The 25,902-nt window shown below is 38.1% G+C and overlaps 1 protein-coding gene across 1 annotated transcript; it reads right to left on the bottom strand.

Annotated features, from left to right (window-relative positions):
- Positions 1 to 376: 376 nt before the first annotated feature.
- SYPL1 (synaptophysin-like 1) lies at positions 377 to 19,477 on the bottom strand. Its single transcript, XM_012650333.1, has 6 exons — positions 19,325 to 19,477; positions 18,969 to 19,040; positions 8,298 to 8,419; positions 7,003 to 7,210; positions 2,577 to 2,765; positions 377 to 621 (listed from the first exon to the last, which is right to left on the bottom strand). Exons 1-6 carry the CDS (start codon positions 19,373 to 19,375, stop codon positions 487 to 489), a joined length of 777 nt encoding a protein of 258 aa, XP_012505787.1. The 5' UTR covers positions 19,376 to 19,477; the 3' UTR covers positions 377 to 486.
- Between the last annotated feature and the right edge of the window lie 6,425 nt (positions 19,478 to 25,902).

Below are 25,902 nucleotides of genomic sequence, written 5' to 3' on the forward strand. Positions count from 1 at the left end.
ATATTAGATATAAAATTTGAACTAAATATGTTTTCTAAATACGATTTGTGTAACCAAGGCTTCCTTAAAGACTGGTCTTAGGTAAATGATCTGTACAAACTTACAGTAGTGTATATTCCAAATAAAGATTTTTCTTCCTATTACATATGACATTATAACTGTTTTCTGAGTGAAGATACATGTTAAGGTTTAAGATGTAAACACTTTGGTAGGCAAACAGCTTAGTGAAAAAATTACTGTTCATTTGAAAACGTGTATCATCTCATAATAGGCCCCTGAACTTTCAAATTTACATGTGAGAATACATTTACATCTTAAACTTCTAGGAAAGGCACAGGCTTTATGTAAAAAAGCAGCAAAATTTTAAACCCACCAATTTATTGAAAAAGCCATTACTTTTTATTAGAAACAAATAATGCTTCTCAAGATGTTGGTAACATGTCATAGTATTGACATATATTTCATACAGTGTATTTCTCCCTTTAATTACATTCCAGCAGGAGGTGGAATACCTCCTTGGCTATGGGGGACAGAAGTATTTGATGGACTGTGTAGGCTGGTCTCCTTGTACACAAACCAAGCATTTCCTCCCCAAAGTATCATATTCAGAAAGCCAAAGATCTACAAAAGAAAAAAATAAATATGAAAATCGAATACCTACTTAAAAATTCATGCCCTACTTAAAAAATCTGTTTTCCTTCAAATATTTAACATTGTCAGGCAGTAATACCATTATTTCATTTAAAGTTTAATACCACAAAGTGAAATAACAAAGGACTTTTATATTTCAATGTATAAAAATTGGCTATACAAGGACTTACTCCCAATGAAATAGATCTAAACCTCCAAATCTGTAAATATAAAATCACGACTAAAAGAAATTTCATTTTTGCATGCTCATTATGATCAAAAAGATGGGATTAAATTTGAGAAAACGGAAATTCTCCTTTTATTACTTTGTATTTGGACTTTGGTGCTTCAGGGTGAAAAGAAACAATAGGAATCTATGTTGCCTTCTTTTGAGAGCTTTCACTTTTCTCCCATTCAGAATGATTATCAACTGCCCTTGTGTACCTTTTCCTATTCCCCTCCCATCTGCACCTACTTGTCCAATCCAACAGTTGTAGCCAGAAGAGAAGAGGAGCCACAGAATCTTACTGCCCATCCCATACACATTAGTCAATCTAAAAGAAATTAATCTTCCCAGATATAAATCTGACCAGACACAAGTCTCAGAGATAAATAAACTGAAGCTACCTTATTTTAATAGAGTCCTTTATAAATAAAATAGTGACTTATGCAGTAAGAGTGAGGCAAGAGGCTTGAGAATACTGCATATTACCAAACGCCAAAGCTTTACATCTTTTTGTATATTTGTATACAAAAACAACATTTCTTTTTTTTTTTTTTTTCAGACAGAGTCTGGGTCTGTTGTCCAGGCTAGAGTGCCATGGCGTCAGCCTAGCTCACAGCAACCTCAAACTCCTGGGCTCAAGCAATCCTTCTGTCTCAGCCTCTCAAGTAGCTGGGACTACAGGCATGTGCCACCATGTCCGGCTAATTTTTTCTATATATATTTTTAGTTGTCCAGATAATTTCTTTTTATTTTTAGTAGAGATGGGGGGGGGTCTCGCTCTTGCTCAGGCTGGTCTCGAACTCCTGACCTCAAGCGATCCTCCCGCCTCGGCCTCCCAGAGTGCCAGGATTACAGGCGTGAGGCACCATGCCCAGCATCAAAAACAATATTTCTGATATTGTCCAGCTCAAAGCACTGTCAAAATAAATGCAAAAAACTGACGTTTAAATTACAAAGTTATAAAACAAAACTTTGGGCACATTGCTTTATAAGGCAATGCTGACTTCATCCACTGGAAAAACATTTTCCTGAAGACATGAGACCTCTCTGAACATAATATACTCAGTATATTTATAATGTATTTAATAATAAACATCTGTATTTTGGTAAAATGGCAGACAAAATAATACTTAATACTTCATAAAGACTAAATTTTATAGATTATTTAAGAAACCATAAAAATATTACTTTCATATACCCAGAACAAGTCAGATTTAGAGAGCAGGCTCTAAAGTCAGATTGGGTTCAAACCTCGGCTTGCAATTTACCAGCTGTGTCACCTTGGCTGAATTAACATGTGAGTTACATTTTTTTCCCCAGTTATAAAATGAAGATAATGTCACCACCTTCCACATTCCTCTTAGCATGGTTAGATAATTGAAACAAGGTATGAGTGTAAAGCCCTTAACACAATGCCTAGCATATAATTCCAATAAACATTAGCAACTATTATTACTGCCTTTCAAATAAAAGTCCTGCCTCATCAATTTTAATAAAAAGACTCCGTCAGATCTTGTTTATATGTAATAATTTTGTTAACAAACTTTTCTTCACTGTTATAAAGGTAAACACTGTATTGTAATTAGAATTCTGATAGCTTAGGAAAAATAAAAACCAATATACTCATCCAGAGATTTATTGAAAGCTACTGCTTTCTTAAATTACTAGTATGGTTTTTCTAATATGTGAAATAAAAATTTTATAAACAATGCATACATACCACCGATACATTTAGGGATCCCATACTGGTCACAGAGCCAAAATAACACATCACTCCTGTCTTCTTACAAGGCGCAAGTTCCTGAACGATACTGGGACCAGTAGCTATTTTAATATCTGTAAGAGCTTTAGCCCAGGCCGAAGTGCTCACCAACCACAAAAAAGTGACAACAAGTGTAACAACAAAGTCCTAAAGCAAAAGTATGTATGAGTTAATAATGAACAGTTAATTTAAAAATACTAAATTTCAAATCCATGATGAAGAAATTGAGATTACATTTAACCCCATGGTACTAATGGCCTTCATGATATACTTTATAAAAAAGGTCACAGCATAGTAAACATTGTTGTTTACTATTACTAGTACAGTGCCATAATCTGTTTTGATCATCCCTGTCTCCCATATCACCTTTTCGCAGCTCACTCTCTCTGGCACCCCAATCTCAAAAATCCCTTGACCCCACCAGGACCAACAATCTGATCCTACCATTTTTGTTCTGTCTCTCAACTTAACTAATGTCCTCACTGCCTTTAATTAATTTATATTCTAAGGTCTTTCATTATAATCCTTTGCATACACTCTCAACTCCCTTATCCTTCTCCTGCTTCCTTATACTGTTCTAGCAAAACTTTAACTTTAGTTAAATCTAATTTTCCATGAGACAGATAATGAAATGGTGAAAAGCACACAACTAAGATGACTTGTCTCTTTTTAAATTCATGACCACAAATTTTAAGAATGTTCATTATGTTAAGAAAAAGACAACAAAAAATCTTTCAAAACATCTTATCAGTAGTAACTTTTTACTGCATCCTTTGCTGTTTACTACATTTCTAAGAACAGAATGGATGGTTTTAATATTTTAGATAGTTTCTTACTCAACTAACAAAATGAAGAAGAAGAGAATCATTTATTCTCCTTATCCAATCTTCTCTGCTGGGGAACTAAAATTTTGTCAAATAGTATTGGTTAAAAAGATCTAAATAACACTTTCTTTGAGTATGCATTTGTATAATATGAAGTGTAAGTCCTATCTTGTTTGGTCTTCCTTCAAATAATTGACCTGAGTGGGAATAATGCAAAATTTTTATCTTTTTGATGCTATATACTCTAAGCATATAGGTACCTTCAAGGATAGGAGCTCTTACACATCTGCAGCAAAAATCCCTCCAAGCTCAGAATAGGTTTTGAAGCTTATAAGACAAGGGTTTGCTTTTTAAATAAATCTGATTAGTTTTTAATTATTTTGCCAGCCACCTTTAATTATTTATTTAGGATAAATACTAGTAATCTCTTATGAGATATAGAAGCTATGTTATATAGCCTGATCACCTGGTCAAACAGCATTGAATAAATGCCTTGTGATTAGAGAACCAAAAACAATTACTAATTATACAAACGCAGAGGTATCTGCTTTTCAGCTCTCCGCTACTTATCCTTTTAAAAAAATGTAGATCAAAGAGAAAAGGCTAGAAATATTATAGCTTAAATTTTCTGCACTGTGGAAACACTCCCCTTTCTACTGCTGTACTCTGCTATACATTCTGCTGCAGGTAGACATTTTCTAAACACTTGCTAGAAATACAATGCCTTTTGGAGAACTGATATATAATATGAGGTTATCACGTTAAACAAGTTCTCCTCTCTAGCCTGAAGTTCGTATGTTGAATCCTCTTAATTTTCAAGTATTTTCTTCCTTCCAAATTCTTGTGTTTTTTTCTGGTTATGTATGCGATTTCAATCTACTTTGTTGATGGCTTAAGTTATGACATTCTTATATTTCAAAAGCAGGAACTTTTCTGAAAATGATGCACAAAGTAGCCCTAGGGTGAAGGAAAGTGGGGGAAATCCTGGTCCCTACAGACCTGTCCTACTCAGGACTCTACTCATATTGCACTTCAAGTGAACGATGCCCACGTGGAGTTCTGCAGTGCAAAACTCACAGCTGCTTGGGGCATCTCTGCTCGTACCAGTAAGTCAGGATATGATTCATGAACGATTTTTAGGATTTCGGATACTCTATTCTTGTTTGGTTTCATTTTCTGAATTCTCAATTATCCACATTGTCTAGAACTCTTAAGCTCCTGCTACTTAACACAAAAAAGTACTATATTTACTTCAAAAAAGAATTAAAGGATATTGAAATTTTCATAATTGAAATACTTCTAGAAATACCTCAGCACAGAATTGAGAATATTGCTAAAAAATCTTGTCCTCATTCACAACCATACCTAAAAATTAGTGTCATATTTGTTTATATTTAAAAATTTGGGTATCTCAAAAAACTTTTTTATATATTTATATGATTAAATTAAAAATAGAACTAAAATTTAATTTAGAAGCTGGACCTTACAGACAAGAAGCACCCATTATTTGCTATAGCAACAAAAACCTACTTAAGGAAACAATTCTGGATTATTTCTTTATACAACCACTAATGATCATTCTGAGGTGGAAAATTACTTGTGACTTTCTGTATGATGCAACTAGAGCAGTTTTACAGTTTTATCAGACAGGAAAACCCTCCATGAAAATAGATCTGAATGCTGCTTTAAGAAGTATGGTATTTTTAAAGTTTACTAAATAAAATATGAGAAATAAATTATTGAAAGATTTAATGAAATAATTTGTTGGGATAATGACAAAATGACAAGAAATATCTTCTAATAAAAAAGAATTTTAACAAAATATAATTATCTATATGATCATCTTAGTTCCTTTTTAAATTAAATAAGTCTTGAAGAGTCTGCAGAAGACACGGATTCCTAACATATAATTCCTGTTGAATAAACACTGCAAATTAAAATAGTTGATGTCTATCTTTTTTTTTTTTTTTTTGAGACAGAGTCTCACTCTTTTGCCCGGGCTAGAGTGAGTGCCGTGGCATCAGCCTAGCTCACAGACACCTCAAACTCCTGGGCTCAAGTGATCCTTCTGCCTCAGCCTCCCGAGTAGCTGGGACTACAGGAATGCGTCACCATGCCCGGCTAATTTTTTCTACATATTTTTAATTGGCCGATTAATTTCTTTCTATTTTTAGTAGAGGCGGGGTCTCGCTCTTGCTCAGGCTGGTCTCGAACTCCTGAGCTCAAACAATCCACCCGCCTCGGCCTCCCAGAGCGCTAGGATTACAGGTGTGAGCCACCGCGCCCGGCCAATTGATGTCTATCTTTTTGAATGTCTATCTTTTTGAAAGACGCTTAACAATCAAGAAGTATTTTATGACAACATCTAGCTTTCTTATGTCCTCTAAGACACAAGAATCAGAATAAATCTGAATGATAAAAGACTGTTTTATTCCTTACTTACCCATTTGCATTCTTACAATCCAGGCAGCAAAAATTAAAAATAAATAAATATATAAAACTTGTTACCTTATTTAACAATCCTTCATATTTCAATAGCCTTTTCTTTAAAAGTGACTTCACAAATAATTAGCAGATGTAGTGTTTTCTCATACACATAAATGATCAGAATCACAAAAATACCTGTTTTCTCTTCAAGTCAATAGCACTAATACTGACTTTGTAGTTATTCTTTTACAGTGGAGGTCCTGCTTAAAACTATGGCTTATCTCTGGATTTGCTGCCACCAATAATCCAAGACAGATTCTACTAACTAAATCTCAGAGAATATTTTATTTGTAGCTCAGCAGACTCTAAAGCCAAGAAAAATATCAGGACTTCAATTCCAAAACTTTCGTTGGCATCTCAAAGATTCAAAATCAGCTCATGGATGCCACTAATGCTGAATAGAAGAATTATCTGGTTCAGATTTTTAAAAGTTTAGGAATACAGATCAAGAATCAGCGAACTTTTTCTGAAAAGGGCTGGATAGTAAATAATTTTTTATCTCTGTCACAACTACTCAACTCAAACACTATAGCATGAAAGAAGCCATAGGCAATGTGTAAATGATTGGGTATGGCTGGCTACCCAAAAAAACTTTATGTAAAAAAAGAGTGAGTCAGATTTGACCTGTGGGCCATAGTTTGCTAATCCCTGATACAGACAATTAAGCTCAATAAGACATTGTAAAGGCATAAAGGGGGCCTTCAAGAAAAAAGGTAAATAGAAAGTTATGAGACTACTGGTATGATCACCAATTCTTCAAATTAAAGGCATTAATTTCTACTTAATTTTTCTGCTGTTTGCAACCTAATATGCTTTACCACATATTTTAGTTTTTTCCAGGTTAAAACAGAGTTAAAAACAAACAAATTTTCCCTGGAGTGCAAATAGGCTTAAAGAACTGGGTCAAACTTAACAATGGGAAAAAACTCAATCTCATGGCAAACACAAGCCAAATTACATTGAACTGGCTTATGCCAAGAATTTTGATTTCCAGTGTAAAAATACCTATATTGAACTTCAAATGTAACTTTAACAAATTATTTTTGTATAAAAATAATAAAATGATTACTTACAACCATGGGAAGTTTACGACTATCCCGATATAAGTTCGTGTAACCAACATAAAGTAGAAGGGCAGCAATGCAGTACAGGAACACACAGACTGCAAATGTAACATAGAATTGTGCAGAAGAAGAGTAATCGCCTATGAGGACATGATCTTTCCAAGTTACATCACACACATTTACATGTGGAGGTGACTCAAATGATGCCTCATTCAACCTATTAAAATAAATGTATGAATTACTGGACTCTCCCAACAGAAACAGAAATACTTAAGTAGAATATTGAAATGATATTTCAAAAAATCCTCCCCAAATATATTAAAAAGATTTTCCTTTTGAAAAAGAGGTAAAATTCAAATATTTAAGTGAAATTTTCATAATAAACATAAATTATACCTCATAACTGGTTTATGATTAAATACAGACTGAATTAAATATTTTCACACCAGATACTACCTTCCTGCAATAAAAAGATTAGCCAATTAGGAGGGATTATACCTATAGTTTACAATTTGAGACATGATATTCCACTCTGGGAGGCAAAGTCTGTGTGACTAGCCCCAGGCGAGCCAATTATAATGATGATTTACATTTTAACCTTGGATTAATTAGTTACTAACTGAAAATTAACATTGCTTTTAATTTTCCCCATCCATAAATAGCAAAAATACTTATCACTAAAGATGCTGGTAACAGTTCCTTGGCAGGAACTATACAGAAGAAGGGGCAAGAGATAGAGGCTTTGATGATTACTAAGTACTTGTTATCTGACCTATCTTTAATACAGAGATTTTATTTAATTATCGAAACATCATTACAAGGTAATATTTCCAATTTATTGGACAAAAAAATTGAGTCAGATCACATAAGAATAGTTAGTAAGTAGAAGAAGAGTCACGCCCTGGCTTAAACATAGGACATGTTCAACAAACTTTTCAATGGATACTGAAGTCAAACAGAAGACTTCACAATAGAATTGTGTTTCTTCTATTTTAGGGCTTCTCACACTACAGTGATAGAGCAGTCTCTATTTTATTTTGTTTCTTAATTTCCAATCCACCATGGGATGACAGAATAAAAATGTCAAGGCAATGTCATACTGCTATGAAAGTTTCTAAATGCTTACTTTCACTTTCTGTATTAATTTGTCACAGACCAGGGAATGTTTGCAGTCAGGCACTGGTCTGTGTACCACAGTTTGAATAATTTTCTAACCTCCCAATCAATAAATTACTGGAAATTTTAATGAGTCAATATGAAAGTAAAAACAGTTGTTAAGCCATAAAAACAAATAAATAACTTACCTGAATGGATAACCAAAAGTAGCTGTAATAGTTTTACTGTCATTGGAAGGAGGACAATGCACTAGAATTTCTGTTTTGCCCTTAAACCCTCCACAGGTAGCAAAAGCAAAGATGGAAGCAATCTATACAAAGTGAGACCACAAAAGAAAAAAGAAAAGAGAAGCATTACTGCACCCAAAACAACAAGGGTCATTAAAACTGTAAGTATGCCGACTATTAAAAACTGGCTAACGTTCTAGAAATTCTTAATCACAAACTAAACATAGATGATGAAAAACATTTAAAAATTTATTTGCAAATCTCAACAAATGCCATTTTATTTTCTCCTGAGTATAATACAGAAATTCATGTACCAGCCCATATAACAATTAATTTACTTACAATATAAGGCAGAAAATTCTACCCTCTGCTCACAACCCTCCAATGGTTTCTGAGCTCTCTCGGAATAAAAACCAAAGTTCATGTAAGTCCTGCAAGATCCTTTTCTCCCTTAGTATTTCTGACCTCATGTCACATTTCTGACTTTTTCTTTACCTAATCTCCATACAAAAATGGTCTCCTTGAAATTCCTTTAAAGACATGGGATAAACTCCTCCTTCAGAGCCTTTGCACTGGCTTTTCACTCTGCCTAGAATGAATGGTTCACTCCCTCACTCCCATAGCTTCCTGCTCCAGTATGACCTCAGAGAGGCCATTTCCTCACTATACCATATTAAATAACAGTGTCCCCTACCCCACACTACCTGTTCCCTCTGCTTACACTGCTCTACTTCTTCTCCATTGTTATTACCACTGCCTGACACAGCACTTAATTATTTGCTTGTCTGTCTCTCCCCAGAATAGAAACCTCAAGAGAGGTCAGGGACTTGGTTTTGCTCAGGGTCACACAAACTCAGCAAATGGTAGTAGATAAAATTCAATACAGATCTGACATTAAAGCCTATATTGAATACTTGATAGAACACCTCCCATGGGTTACTCCAGGGTCTTGAATTTTATAGGCTATAATTGGTACCATAATAATTATCAAGGGATTTTTTCTTCCATGAAGAAGAGACACATGAAAAGAATCTGGTCACAGACATGAAGAGTCTGAGGTATCGTCCAGCATGTAGTTCGGAGTCTTCTGTTAAGAGCTAATAGGTGATGTGTGGTTTTTACAGGATTTCAAAATATGTAAAAATAACTTTTATTGGAAAATCTGTCATGAAGTCATTTTTCATCATTTGTACTAAAAGTTTTATGTAAAAAAAAGAATTAAGACGGAAGAATGGATACTCTCTCAGAATAAATATGCATTAACGTACAGAGTGAAAAAAAAGGCCAGAAAATGAGTTTTGGGCCTATACCCACATTTAGGGTAAGAAAAAAGAAACGAGATACACAAATTGAACCAATGGAGCAGAATAAATAGGCCAGGAATAGACTAGCATATACAGAGAAATTATACCTAAAAGAGCTGACTTGGATATCACTGAGCAAAGGAGTATGCTGGTTTTAAAGATCTGTCCACAGATTCTGATACAACTCCCATCAAGAGATTGTGCTTAATTTCCCTTCCTTTGAGTGTGGACTACACATAGTGACTTGCTTCTAGAGAAGAGAATATATTAATACTACTGTAGAAGAAATGGGATGTCTTTTCTGAAAATGAGTTATGAAAAGACTATGACTTCTGTCTTCCGTTTGTACTCTCTTAACTTCCTCTTTCTCATGGGGACACCAGCTGCCATGTTGGGAGGCTATTCAGGCAACTTCTAGAGACTCATGTGGTATGGAACCAAGGACTTCTAGTAACCACACAACTGAGCTTGGAAGTAGATCCTCTGAGGCTTGCCAACAGTCATGGGAATGAGCTGGAGACATTGAGATGACTGAAGCCCCAGCCAACAGCTTGATTGTAACCTTACAGGAGACCCTAAGACCACACAGCTAAGCTGCTCCCAGATTCCTGACCCATAGAAACTGTGAGATAATCCATGTCTGTTGTTTGAAGCTAATAATACTAAGCTTTGGGCAATTTGTTATGCAGCAACAGATAACTAATAAAAGGAAGAACTGTTCAATAAATGATCTAGATGAGTTGCAGACTTAAATGTAAAAAAGTAAGGCTTTAAAAAATTTAAAGATAATAAAAAATAAAATCTGTGACCACATGGAAGAATTAAAGAACCAACCATAAGAGACTGTTAAATTCAACTACAGAAAAATAATTTTTAAAATCAAAAGTCAGCTTTTGAATATAAAACAAGCTACAAACTAAGGCAAATATTTGTAATAAATATGTCATAAAGGATCTACTAGGATACAGATCTAAGAGAAATTCTTGCTCAAATGTACTAAGAATGTAAAAGAATGTTCATAGTGACACTGGTTATAATATCAAAAAATGGGAAGGAGAAAAGCAATAGGAAAATGGATAAAATACCATAGTATATTCTTACAATGGGAAATTATATAGCAAAAAAAATAGAGGAACTATAGCTACCCACATCAACATAGATGAATAGTAAACGTAATGCTAAGTAAAAAAAAAAAAAAAAGTTACATAAGACTAAAGTATGAAACCATTTTTTAAAAATCTGTTTACTTGTGTATATCACTTCTGCCATGATTTTTATTAGGCCCTCACCATTTTTCACTGGGAGTAACTCAGCAGGTTCTTTCTCTCATTTCCAATTTCATTCCAATCATGCTCATTTTCTACAGTGTGGACTCTAAACCTGCAGTGTCCAGTAAAGTAGACAACAGCTACTTGTGGCTCTTGAACATTTTACACATTGCCAGTCTAACTTAAGATATACTCTACTTTTTTATTTTTATTTTTTTTTTTGACACAGAGTCTTGCTCTGTTCCCTGGGCTAGAGAGCCAGTGCATCAGCCTAGCTCACAGCAACCTCAAACTCCTGCGCTCAAGCGATCCTCCTGCCTCAGCCTCCCAAGTAGCTGGGACTACAGGCATGTGCCACCACGCCTGGCTAATTTTTTCTATTTTTAGTAGAGATGGGGTCTCGCTCTTGCTCAGGCTGGTCTTGAACTCCTGATCTCAAGAGATCCTCCCGTCCAGCCTCCCAGAGTGCTGGGATTAAAGGTGTTAGCTACCATGCCCGGCCACAAGATGTACTCTAAGTGTAAAATATATATTGGATTTTGAAGATTTAGTATGGAAAAATGTAAAATATCTCATTTATAATTTTTATATTGAATTACTTGTTAAAACAATCTGGATAGATTGGATTAAGTAAAATATACTATTAAAATTAATTTCACCTGTTTCCTCTTACTTTTTAGTGTGGTTAATAGAACACTTAAAATTACTATGTGGCTTGCACTTTTGGTTCCCACTGTATTTTATATTGGACAGAGTTACTTTAGAGTGATGTCACATTAATCTGAAATAAAAATCTGATCATGTCCCTCCTGTTTAAATGGACTTCCTCAATGGTTTTCCAGACCTAAATTAAAAAAAAAAAAAGAAAAAGAAAGAAATACAATAAGCCCAAATTTCTTAATTTGGCATAAAAGGCATGGCTGATCTATCCTCAACTTTATCTTTCTAGATTTATGTGCACTATATTCCCAGCTAGGTACTGTATGATTCACTTACATCTTACTACTTACTGTTCTGAAACACAGCATGTATTTATGTCTTAGATGTATATATTTCTTCTGCTGGGAATGCCCTCATTCTCTAATTTAGCTCATCTTTTAAGGCCCAATCCAATTCCTTGTGGTAGAACTCCTTCTTCTCGTGAGCTACCACAGAAATTAATTCTATTACAAATTGACTCTACTATATGCGTTTTTCTTGTGCATCTTACTTTATAAAAATCAAATGAAAAAAACCCAGCTTCCTAATTAATACGAAAATTAGCAAATAAACGGGGCACACCACGCTATAGCTTGTTGCCTTTAAGACTATCACCTCTACTGTTTCCTTGCCAGACTGTCATGTCATTGCACTTGGTCATGTTCAGGATTTTCAGTGACTACCCAGCGGAAGGCCTAGCACACAGCAAATGTTCACTAAATAACTGCTTAAAGAAAAATTAATTTCTAATAAAATAAAACCATATTTTGAATCTTACATCACCATCATTTTAAAGCTGTCTTTAAGGATAAAATAATGTCATGTTATCGATTCTGGTCTCATAGAAAAAAGGGATAAAGTACACATTTTATATTAAAGTACAAAATAATCAGAGGGTAAACTATCCAACTATCTCACATTTCCCTATAGTCTACTGCCATTTTGATCTAGATTGGAAGTTATATAATGGCAGCCCATTGGTGAAACCTGGCCTACAGATATATTTGTGTGGTCTTTCTAGTACTATAAAAAATGTGAATTTGTTGTATCAGGATGATGTACACACAAATCTGGATCTCCTGCTTTTCCTGAGCAGGTGTGAGAAAACTGGAGAATGGCAATATTATACCCACATTCTCATAAAGCAACAATCAGATAGAACTGAGTGACAGATGCCATTTAAGACAGGGCATATGCTTTCCAGATTATCCCCCTTCTACTGTCCTCAAGACACTTGTTAGTTGCCAGTAATCAATGACTTATACTATTGTTTTTCTTCTAAATAGTTTGCTTCACTCATTTACTTTACAAGGCTAGTTCCTATGAGCACTTCAGTTTGTAACCCTAGTCTGAAATGAGGGAGTACTGGTATGCTCATTTATTTATATTTCCTTGCTACTTCTGAAATTCACCTTCCCATCCCTCCCTACTCCATGAAGAATGACTGAAATGCTGACATGGAATTCTATCTGTAGAGTAACTAGTAAGAACCCAGGCACAGGGTGACAGCAAGCTTCTTTTCAGGTTGAAAATGTTCCATATTCATCACAGCAGCCCCAAGTTACCGGAGAAACAGTCCCACTTATATCTCTGCCCCCCAGATTCACACTAGATGACCACCATGGCAGATCCCTCACTTATTCAGAAATCTGTAACCTCACGGTTAGTATGACAGCCTGGTTTTCTAGAATACTAGTTTCCAAAGTAGACTGGAATATCCAATTAACTGGTGTACAAGAAGAAAGTATTTAAACTTCTATTTATATTAGTATCTACTTTTAGACTTAAATAAGGAATTAAAGCTTTACTGCAATTAATATACCACTGAAACCCATGCTAGGCCCAGATGTCAGACGCCCACATGTCAGCACAGCATGCTGGGTATCCTAAAGGTAAAGGGAGTCCCATACATGGAAGGACAACGATAACCTCACCCACTCTTTCACTTTCAGTGTTTATGTATTACAATTTGAGTGTGCCTGGCTAAGTGGGTCTATGGAATAAATTATCTAGTTTTAACTACCTAAGCTTTACAAAATGGACCAGTGGCTTAAAAATATCTTCAAAGAAACTACAGATTGATAATACACACACTCATGTACAAAAGAGAAAATGGAAGCAATAATACCCTACATGAGCTACATTCATCAGCCATATCACAAGGTAAAAACAGACTCTACTGGCAGGGCGCGGTGGCTCACGCCTGTAATCCTAGCTCTCTGGGAGGCCAAGACAGGCGGATTGTTTGAGCTCAGGAGTTAGAGACCAGCCTGAGCAAGAGCAAGACCCCACCTCTACTAAAAAAAAATTAGAAAGAAATTAATCGGCCAACTAAAAATATATAGAAAAAATTAGCCGGGCATGGTGGCGCATGCCTGTAGTCCCAGCTACTCGGGAGGCTGGGGCAGTAGGATCACTTGAGCCCAGGAGTTTGAGGCTGCTGTGAGCTAGGCTGAAGCCACGGCACTCACTATAGCCAGGGCAACAGAGTGAGACTCTGTCTTAAAAAAAAACAAAAACAGACTCTACTTAATCAAATCACTAGAAGGTGGCAAAAAAATTAGAAATTATCAGAATAGTATCAGAAATAAGGATTTAAAAATATGAATGAAATTTACACTGAGTGTATAATATGCCTTAGGATACTAACATAGTAAAATATGCATCTAAGTTACAGATGCACAATGGGGCTCTGTGCATAAAATCTTAGTGATAGAGTAGATGATAAAAAATAATTTGCAAACCACTGGTATTTCAATGAGTTATATCTATCCTAAAGTCTGAGTTACTTTCCTAACTCCTATTCCTACACAATGCTCACTTTGAGGATTCTACTGGGGAACACTGGTATTCATCTAATTTATGGGTGTCATTTACATGTTTCTAGCGGCAGGATCCTCACTGCTATTTGATTGCACCATTAATCTGAAGCCATCTATTTAAATTTCTTTCTGTACAAGGTTTATGAAAATAATATAATTGAAATATTCAAAAATAGATATAAAAATATATTATGTATGAGTATTTATGTGCAAAACCAAATGTACGCTGGTTTTACTAAATCAAATGATTGAATATTCAATTCAGTACTTAAAATGAACTGTTAACAGCATGTTTGCCTTTACAATTATAAGATTAGATGCCTAGAGTCAAGGTATTGATTTTTATGAGTCAAAGTCTGAAATGTTTACTAAAGTTATTCATTTTTAAAAATGTTTTTATTTTTGATGCTATTTCAGTTTATTCCAACTGTACAATAAGCAATGAAGTCAGCTACGAAGTGCTTCAGTTTTACTCTATCTCCCTCTGCTTCTAAAGCACAGTCATAGAAAGTTCTAAATAGCCTGCTAGTATAGTTCCACAACCCTTAAGAATTTGGATTATGAGACATACATTCTAGAGTTCCAGCAGAAATAAACAGCTAGGAGTTTTTTACTAATTCTTACTCATTGTATGTCGAAACCATTTTTATGTCACCTTTATTCTTAAACAATTGTTGAGCTAAGTATAGAATTAAAAATCTCCGAGGAGCCGAAATATATTTATTTAAAAATCATCTTCAGATTCTTCTATTTTCCTGTCTTTTGGAGTCAATCAATGTCCTGATTGTTGATCAGGCTGGCTGTCTTGAAGTAAGCCTGCCATTTCCTGGAAAACTGATAGTATTTGTTGCCACTGATATAATTTGAGCTTCTAAGTATTAAAAAAAAAAAAGTTTTCTTCATGTGTTCTAGGATATTTGATGTAGGCTCAGCTCGATTGTTTTTTTCCCCCTTTCTATCCACGTCTAGTGGTTTTATGGTCATTTCTGCTTGGCATTCTGAGTCCCCTAGTCCAACACCACACCTTATGATGGGACCCCCCAAACCACCAACATAAGAGAATATTCAAGGCATCACAAATCCAGACATTAAGCCTCTAGGTAGATTGGTCCAGTCCAGGTCTTAGTTAGGTGACTATATCTCTTTCTTTCTTTCTACACCTTTAAGTACTCAGTTCTATGTAAGTCATAAATCAGATAGCAGGCTGAGCTTTTTCCAGATTTAATTCCCAGATCTGAGAATGGTTCTTCTCTCATCCATATTTTCTGTTGTTTCTGGTCCCCAGTGATATATTAGAACAACAATTCTCAATGTGTGGTCTGTGGACCCCTGGGTGCTTCCCAAATTCTTTCAGGAGTCCACAAAGGTCAAAAATAGTTCTATAACAATACTAAGAAATTACTTGCCTTTTACAATGCCTTAACATTTGCTCTGATTGAGCAAACACATCGGCAGGGAAAACTGCTGGGCTTTGGTAAGAATCAGCAATAGTACCAAACTGTATTTCATTGCCACACACTTGCAGTTTAAAAAAAAAGTCAGTTTCACTTAAGAATGTCTTTGATGAAGTAGTACAAATTATTTTTATTAAACCCTGACCCTGGAGTCTTAATATTCTGTATGATGAAATGGGAAGTGTAAAGAAAAACTTTTGCTGCATACCAAATACAATGGTTGTTTCCAGATAAAGCATTTAAGCAAATGAGCTATAAGCTGAACTAGTGTCTCGCTCTCTTTTTTTGTTAACGCCACCAAAACTCTCCCATCTTCACAAATAGTGGGTTCATGCTCACTGCCTTCACTTTCTTAACCACACATCCATTCAGCTTACCACAATCTGGCTTCTGATTTTACTGAAACTGCTTCTGCTAAAGCCAATAGCCTCTGATTACCAAAACCACGGGACACATTTTAGTACTTATTTTACTTAACCTTTCTATTGCATCTAACATTTTTGAGCACTCTTTTCTTGAAATTCTAATAATAATGATGCTAAGATGTTATTTCTCTCCATCTTCCTAACCATTCCTTCTCCCCTTGGCAGAAGTTATGTGTTACATCTGCAGCCCAAGCTTGTATTTTAAACTCTAGATCCACATATACAATTGCCTATAGTATACCACCACTTATATAAGAACTAAAAGAGACCACAAACTCAATACATCTCCTATTGACCTTCCATAAAAAAATCTGCTCCTCTTCCTCTTAAAGACATACCTTGGATAATGATGCCATACCAATCCAAGTCAGAAATACAGCAGTCATTTTAGAGTCCTCCCTCTTCTTCACTTTCCAAATATATTCTATTAATAATTTCTAAACCTCTCTATCCCTAATGCAACTAATTTTAGGCCTTCATAATTTCTCAAGCAACAGATCTCCCTTCCTCCAAGTCTGACCTTTTCAATTCACCCTCTACACTGCTGACAAAATGATAATTTCTAAAAGGCAAATCTAATTATATTATTCATTTGTTTAAAACCCCTGAGTAACTCCCTACACCCTATAGTAGGGATTCTGGGCTTGTTATCCAAAAAACACCCCAATATTCTGTACTTTGCATTTTCCTAAGGAAAGGGCCCAGATTCCCAACTATTAACCTGAGGGGACAAGCCCTTTGAAACCTTTCGGAATCATCTCAAACCATATCCTTCCTAAACATATTCCAACCAAACCCCAATTACTTTAAGTTCTTATACAGGGCTATGCTGCTTCAACTTTTCACACCACTGAACTTAAGAGTCCCTGTGCTTGGAAAGCCACTCCTCACCCACTGGGCAAGTGAACAAGTACTCATCCTTCAACAGTTCTTTCCTCTCTGAAGTCCTCCCTTGCTCCTCCAAGCAACTGCTCTCTCCCACCTTTCATCCACTATACTTTGCATATACTTTATTACAGTATTTATTATATGGCACTTTCATATTTATTTTCATGCCCTTCATCCTTAATAGATCATGAGGAAAAGACCATGTTTTAGTCATGTTTGTATGCTAGTGTTTAGCATGGTGCTGATATATAACAGATACTCAAATATTTGTTGAATAAATATTCACTACACCATTAACAATGTGTAATCTGTTCATAAAAGGCTCTCCTGTACATTAACAAGCTGTTCAAACTAAGTGTAGTATTTCCTTAAGCTTAAAACAGGATATTTTTCAAAATACATCAGAAACTAATGAACTTATCACTGGTGCTTTAAAATATTAAGGAAAAAATTTAAGTTTTTAAAAAACCTGACAAATAATGAAAGCACACATATAAATAACTGTTTAAGTGAAAATCTAAGTTATTAATTATAAATTTAATTGCAATCCTCGATGAGACTCAATCTTTCTTAACTTTTATATCTGGATTAGCAATGTGATTTTTCCTCCTGCAATTTTTAATTTTTATATGCCAAATAATAACTTTCTTTATATTTAAATCTGGACCTACGTTTAAAAAACTCTTAAGTATATACATTTACGTGTCTTTAAAGTAGACATCTGTATGAAATCAGCACTATTTCAGTTTTCAGAAAACACCAAGCAAAACTCTCTGGGAATGGTGTAGGTAGGAAATCCTATTAAGTACCCACTAGAGAATTTGAGTTTTTGTGTTGCTTTTAAAAACATTCTCGGTAGGTTATTTAAAATAGGAAACTGGAAGTTCTCATTCTTCTTCATCATCTTATCACTGAAATAAAGGGTGGAAGAGTAATGGATGTAAATGTTGCTGGCTATAAACACGACTTGCCGGCACAAAGGACAGATGCCAGCTGTCTATTAATACGAACCTGAAAATGAGCACTGAAATATGCACTGGGCCACTAAGTTTGAGGGAAGCCTACAGTGCCTGGTTTATTCGCTAACTCCTCCAAGTAACTGATCATTGCCAAGGTCGAATTAATAAGTCTCCTTTGATGTTAATGATTGAGTGTTCCCAGGAAAGGACTAAAACCTGACTTTCCAAACAAGATGTTGCTTGGAAATACCCAAAACAAACTCAATGTCCATTCCTAGCGTGTTAATTGAACCGAACTGACTCGATGCGTTTTAAGTCCTTTACTCCGCTTCTCTGGCCCACAGTTTATTTTCAACTATTTTTATTTCGGACCCAAACTCAAAGCAAATCAAGAACGGAAAGCTTGTCAAATCACTTTCACAAAACGAAGTCCGCTTCCGAGACAGCCGGGCCTTGAGTCGGCACAAGGCAGGGACGCACCCGCTGACCCTCCCGGGGAGCGACTTGGGGCGTCGGGTTTCGATCAGACCGCAGCAGGAAGTTTTCCCTTACTTTGCGGGAGGCAGGAGAGCCAAAGGGAAACCTGAACTCCCCCGCCACGGGGGCACCCAGAGGTGAGCTCTGGTGTGGGTGGGCGGCTCCGCCCGGAGCCAGGCGGCCGAGGGACTCGTGATTCGACGCCGGCCGCGGCGTCTCCGCCCCGCGCGGCCCAGCCGCGGCCTCCCTGCCCTCCCCCGCCGCCACTCCGGTCCCGCGGCGGCTGCGGCCTCAGAGCCCGCGCGGGGAGGCCCTCGCCGCGCGGGCTGCACTTACCCACTCGAGGACCTTGATGAAGCCGAGAGGCTCCTTGAGCGGGTTGAGGTTGATCTGGAAGGCGGACATCCTCTGAGGGAAGGAGAGACCGACAGAGAGAGAGAGAGAGAGAGAGTCAAGACGGCGGGTAGGAAGAGGAGGGGACCGACGAGACCCGCGCGGCCGGGCGGCGAGGAAGGGCAGGCGGGGCGGGCGGGCTGGCTCGGGGGCGGGCCCTGGCGGCCGCGGGGCGTGGCGGGGCGGCGCGGGGCGGCGGTTGAGCCGCTGGCCGTGGCGCTGGGGCGGAGACGGAGGACGGCCGAGGAGGCGAGGGGCGGGCCGGAGCTGGGACCGGGAGGCTCCTCCCCGGGCCGCACCTGGCCGAGCCGGCTGATCCGCTGGCGAACCAAGTAGATATTGGACGCCATGCTGCGTGCGCCGCGCCCCCTTCCCTGAAGTCCGGCCCCCGGCGCCCCGTCTCCTCCCGCGCACGCGCGCGCGCACCTCAGGCCCGCGCCGCGTTTCCGGGCCCGCGCCTGCGCAGCCGGGGCCGGCTCCCGCGCGAAGCCCTCGCTTCCCCTGCCTGGCTTTTCAGGCTCTCAGGTCTCCGGGCCGGCCTCCCCTTCCCCCATCTCCTTCACAGATCTCAACTTTTAGGTGAATTCATAATGTACTGACACAGCTAGAGCCTCGTTTCAAGGCTTGCGTTAGGGGCCTTTTATTAAAATGGTGGAAAGTTATTGGGGAATGACGGGCTTTCGGCGACCATGCTGTAGGGTATCTCTGAAACGTGATTCACCAAAGTTTCCTACGGAAATTAGGTTTTTCAAAGCTATCAGAGCCACGGTTGGACGATGAAAAGAAAGGTTATACTTAATAGAAAAAGGCCCTGGACAGGCCCTTGGAGACCTACACGCTTCTACCCTGTGAAGTCCTCTACTTGGGGTACACTTGACATCTTTCTTCAGAAGGCTGACACCTCCTTGAAGACTTAGGTGACGATTTAGGTGAGCTTTCCTCCTAGCAGTTAGTTATCCGAGCACCCCAGGGCAATAATCTCCTTGCTTGTTTCCTCAATACCTGGAAAGTTCCTGGAGAGCTGGAGTGGTGTCCGGTTCATGTTTATGATAAGATGGTTAACAACGTGTAACATCTAGTAAATAAGGAAGAAAGGACATTAACACTAGAGGATCGCCATACCAGCCTCCAACTATTACTTTGTATACACGAACTAAATTTCCAAGCACAAATATGAATTAGGTTACTTGCCATTGAAGTTACTCCATCGGAGCTGACAACTGTCGTTGAACGTCTTTAACCATTTCTCTTTTGAGACCTATTTACCTCGTTTGCTGCCCAGAGAGTGCAAAGAATATAATTTCCTTTCAGACAGAGACAATCTTATTCTTTTTATCCTGGCTCCCATTCCTCAGTCCCCACCACACTCTTGTCCTCGGAAGGTACCTAATGGATGGTTGCAGATTCCTTTTACTAAGCAAGAAGGCATCGTAGATGCCCCTCAGGGTTAGGTCCATGGAAGGTGACCCAGCATTGCTACCCAGTGCACCTGACACCACTATGAACTGTATTCCAGGTCTTCCAGCACACTCTCGCGCGCGCGCTCTCTCTCTCTCTCTCCTCCCTTCCCCCTCTCTCTCCCTGGTTTCTATACCTTCCTCTCAGTACTTTTCTTTTTGTTCTCTTTAACCAGTTTTTTAAAGCTTTTATTCCCATTCTATTGAGGCCTTTTGGGTGGGGGTATTGGAGATGCAGGGTGGAATAGTGAATAGTAGGACTGTTTACCTTGAGCTTCACATTCACAGAGATTCAAATTAGACTCTTAATGTTTCAAAATGAGATACACACTGACAGAGTGGAAAGATGTTCACCTTGCAACTTAACTTTACAGATCTAAAACATGTCATGAGTTAGTAAACCAGTTTTGGCATTTCCTCTTTTTTTTCATTTATTAAAATCTCAGAAATGGGAATTGGCTGGGTGCTTTCTCAGCTTCTGAGATTATCTTTCTGTTGTTTCTGTGCAGCCTCTTGTCACTTTCTTTCCTCCTTGTTCAAGCCCGCCAGTGGCAGGCATGATTGGTTGTTGCTTCTCCCCAGGAGACCTTTAGTACTAGAGTACACTCCTTAAACTTTAGGAAGGTCCCTTCCTTGGCCCTATGCCACTAGTTTTTAAAGACAGAGACCACTGAGAGTGAGCAGAACCACACCTGGTCACTTGTCTGAACTCATTCACAGTATCTGACTCTGTAGAACATAACAGAAGTGAGCCACTGCTGTCACCTTCAGTGACAGCCCAGCACTGCTTCCGCCAATCGGCGGAGCTCAGGGGCCCACCTTCCTGGAAAGGTGGCTGGCAGAGCCAGTTAGATTTGATTTGCTCAGGGGCCCACCTTCCTGGGAAGGTGGCTGGCAGAGCCAGTTAGATTTGATTTGATAGTTGTGATTTTTTTTTTTTAATCTTCTCAAAACAAGAATATTTAAACAGTAGCATCTCATTAAAGGCACACTTCAAAATCTGGGAAGAATGTTCAGAGGAACATATCACATTGACTACCACATTGGTCATTTTCTGATTTGTCCCTCGACTCTGAGGAAAGAGCCAGAAGCTCTGGGCACAGCATGTTCCAGGTCCACTCTACTAGGGCTGTTATGGCCAATAATACATGTAATGCAAAATTGTTCTATCGTTGGTAATAGTATTGGGCTCTATCTGTGGTAGTATAATTATAGTCAAGTTACCTACACAATTTGTGATTGCTTCATTTTTTTCTTTGCTATTTATAAAATATGTGCCAGACTGTAATACTTGGGATTTAGGCGTGCTCAGAAGGCCAGAAAGGAAGCTTTATTTAGACCAGTCGTATTATTGGCTAACTATAACATTCTTTTGTTTTTCTCAATGGGAATACAAAATTTTGGTCATTTTATTGGCAAGATAAGACTTTGTAACTCATTCCCAACCAATATTTATCTTTTTTTCTGAAAAGACAGTGTTTAATACTAACAAGTTCAAAACCTGAGTTTTGCTTATAAATACAAATAGATTTTCTTGTTTTCACTAATGAATTCAACAATCATTTTGGAAAAATTTAAAAGTAACTCTAAGTTTATCTAAAGTATACAATAGATTGATTCAATAGGCCTAGTAAGTTAATCTCAGAATAATTATTATAAATTGAGATCTTTTTAAATAAACTTTCAATTTTTTAATACTTTTGATTTACAGAAAAGTTGCAAAGTACAAAGAGTCCTGTATATACTACTTCACACAGTTTCTCCTAATGTTAACATCTTCTATAACCATCTACATTTGTCAAAACAAATTAATATTGATACATCACTATTGTCTAAACTATAGAATTTTTAAAACTTCATCACTTGTCAATTAATGTCCTTTTATTGCCCCAGGTTCCAACCCAGGAAACCACATTTACTCTAATGAGGTCCTTTTTGAAAGGGTGTTCAGGAGTAGAGGGAAACAAGTAAGACAACATCATTTTCCATTCTGTTGAAAACTAAACAAAGTACATGAGATAGATTCAGTATGTGGCAAATTGCCTTGACCCCAGAGGCCTCCTGCTTTGTGGCTGCTGCCTGGGTATCAGCACTGCCCCACTTAGGTTCCCTGGTTTTGGTGTCCCAGCTTGTATCTGTGATTGCCTGCCGCATATAATGAATTCAGGTACATGTCTAAAGCTCTAAAGCCTGGTGGCTGCTCTCTTACCCCTGGGCCCCACCACCCACGCTAAGTGTAAGTTTCTGGACCCCCTTAGGCTTCTGAGTCCCTTAGAGCAGTGGTACAATTCAGCGGTTAACAGCCCAGCTGTGCTGTCAGATTCCTAGATTTAAACCCTGCTTCTAGTTTGTGACTTTTAGCAAGGGGATTAACCTTCCTAAGTTTCCGTCTCATTCCCAATTTGCAGAGAGGTGATGAGAGCTGTAGTGACGTTTAAATTTTATAATCATCAGAGATCAGTTAGAAGAGTGCCTGGTACAGAGTAAGAACTGAGTAAATGCTACCTGTCATTGTCACTGTGTTCCAGAAACAGTGGGTGCATCAGTCTATCGATTGGATGGTCCAGAAGCAACAGCGACCTACTGCTAGAGCAGAAGTCATTTAAGGAAATCAACTGTATTGGCTAGAGAGAATGACAGCCATAAGGAAGACTGTTCCATTGATAAAAAGAAAGAAATATGAAATGAGAGTAGACTTCTAGAGAGCAAAGCAAATGCAACTTTTTATTTTTTTATTTATTTGTTTTTGAGACAGAGTCTCGCTTTGTTGCCCGGGCTGGAGTGAGTGCCATGGCGTCAGCCTAGCTCACAGCAACCTCAAACTCCTGGGCTCAAGGGATCCTCCTGCCTCAGCCTCTCAAGTAGCTGGGACTACAGGCATGCGCCACCATGCCCGGCTAATTTTTTCTATATATTTTTTTAGTCGTCCGATTAATTTCTTTCTATTTTTAGTAGAGATGGGGTCTCGCTCTTGCTCAGGCTGGTCTTGAACTCTTGACCTTGAGCGATCCACCCGCCTCGGCCTCCCAGAGTGCTAGGATTACAGGCGTGAGCCACTGCGCCCGGCCCAATGCAACTTTTTATTACTGAAAATCATGTGGAGCAAAGGTCATGTTAATTCTTTCTCTGTGGGTCCAATTTGAATCTATTTGTGTGTGAAATTGGCACAGTTCTCATCACCATCTCAAGCTTAGTTCACATTTAAGCAATGAATAAACAGGAAATATGTTGTAATTTGTAGAGGTTAACTTTATAATAATCATCACAAGTACTGTAATTAGGTTTCTAAAGAAAAAAGGCTTATTGTATAATAACTATTGTGTAATAACATAACTTGGCCTTTACGTAGTGTTTTGCATTTTTCAAAGAACTTCCCTAGTCATTTTTTTGTGCGATCCTTGAGTTAAAAGGAGGGTGTAGGAATTATGATCCACATTTTGTTGACGTAGAAACTGAAGCTCAAAGAAGAAAGCATATCAGGAAAGGCTTCATAGAGAAAGTGATGCGGCACTGAAGCTGGAGAAATGTGTAGGGGTTTCCCCAGGTAGATGGGGTAGGGAGTTTTCAGCAGAGGTGCTGCAGAGGGTTGGGCATAGTGACAGAGGAGAAGGGAGTTCTTTAGTGGGACCAAATACTTTGATATGTCTGATGCTTTGGGTAAAGGGAGCAGTGTAGAGGCAGGGCCTTATATGCCAGGCTGAGTTTGAACTTTATTCTCTGCCAGCAAATTGCTTTCAGGCAAAGGAGAGTAACAAGGTCAAATTTCAGTTTAGGAAGATCACTATGACAGTAGTGTAGAAGATGAACTGGAAAGATGTTTAGCTGGTAGGTTCAAGATAGCTGATATTTTCTCAACCTGCTGGTCATGAGATCTCAGGTCCCAGGTATGGTGACAATGAGCAAGAACAGACAGCCAGGTTGGCATTCATACTGCATGCAACACAAGCATGAGATGTAGATGCAGAAACTGCTGGCTCCTGCCCCGGATTTGTCAAATCTACAAATTTTCCTGGAGCATTACCATTTAATTTTCTTTGGTTTACCTCGTCTGTGTAATGAGTTTATTTGTATGGCACCAGTTTTGCATATGTTAATTAATCAATGGAATACTTTCTACTTCCAAATCTGGACTTGGGAATGAAGACAAAGGTGAACATGTCTCAGGCCGTCCCAGAATCATGTCCAAGGGTGAGGATTCAGCAGGCTGCCTAAGCTACGTAAACAGCGTTGATATGGAGATTTTAGGATCCAATTTTGAGCGGCATCTGTCATAAGTGATTATTCAAAGGACTACCATGTGTTATCATCTCCCTGGAAAGCAGAGATGTATACAGTTTAACATGGTATTATACCCAGGGCTCTCTCTTAAAATCAGGTGGAAAGCAAAACAAAATGCCCACTGGTTCTGTATAAATGGATTGTTTATCTTATTTGCAGTCTCACAGAGAACTGACTTCCTGCCAGGGAGAGAACAGAGTTGATAGATCTTCTGGGACAGTAAAATGGGTGAACAAAGTGCTTTGTGTTAAGCTTGCTGGATAGAATTGCCCCAGGAGCTGAACTTCCTGTATCTAAGATGGGAAACCCAGAGAAATGCACAGTAGCCCTTCCCTCCTACCTCTGGCCCTGTAAAATTTATGTCAGAACCACTATGATCTTCTGAGTGACACCATAGCATTTCTTAAGAGAGTATAGATCACTTAAGGTGACCATTTTCAGTGTTGGCTAGTCACATGCCTAGGAAGTCTATAATCTTATCAAAAACAAAAATCAATCTTCTAACATGATACAAAGAGGGGAAATAAAGAAATGCCTGAGTGGAAGCTGGCCAGGAAAATTCTGATGCTAATGAAATCATGGCAATGGAAGTTTGTATATTATTTCTCTAGGAAGCATAGAAAAATACACAGTAGCTGGGTTTCAAGAAAATTAAATATAAGTGTAACTTTTGCAAATGGAGTTGTACTTTAGATACACTTTAGGAGTTGGCCCTTTAAAGAAATCTTTTGGAGAACCTGCTTGTGATCATTCTTTATGTTTCATGGGTTTGTATTTTTTATACTTTCCACCCATCCCAATTTCTTTTTTTCTTTCTTTTTCTTTTTCTTTTTTTTTTTAGAGACAGGGTCTCACTCTGTTGCCCAGGCTGCAGTGCAGTAATGTCATCATAGCTCACTGCAGCCTCGAACTCTTGGGCTCAAGTAATCCTCCTGCCTCAGCCTCCTGAGTAGCTGGGACTACAGGTGCACGCTACCACACTTGACTAATTTTTCTATTTTTTGTGGAGATGAAGTCTCACTATGTTGCCCAGGCTGGCCTTGAAGCCTCTGGCCTCAAGCAATCCTCCTGCCTCCCCCTTCAGCCTCCCAAAGTGCTAGGATTACAGGCATGAGCATACATGCCTGGCTTGATTTCTTTAA

The sequence above is a fragment of the Propithecus coquereli genome, unplaced genomic scaffold (genome assembly GCF_000956105.1).
Source record: "Propithecus coquereli isolate 6110/MARCELLA unplaced genomic scaffold, Pcoq_1.0 Scaffold32, whole genome shotgun sequence".
Lineage (NCBI taxonomy): Eukaryota > Metazoa > Chordata > Mammalia > Primates > Indriidae > Propithecus > Propithecus coquereli.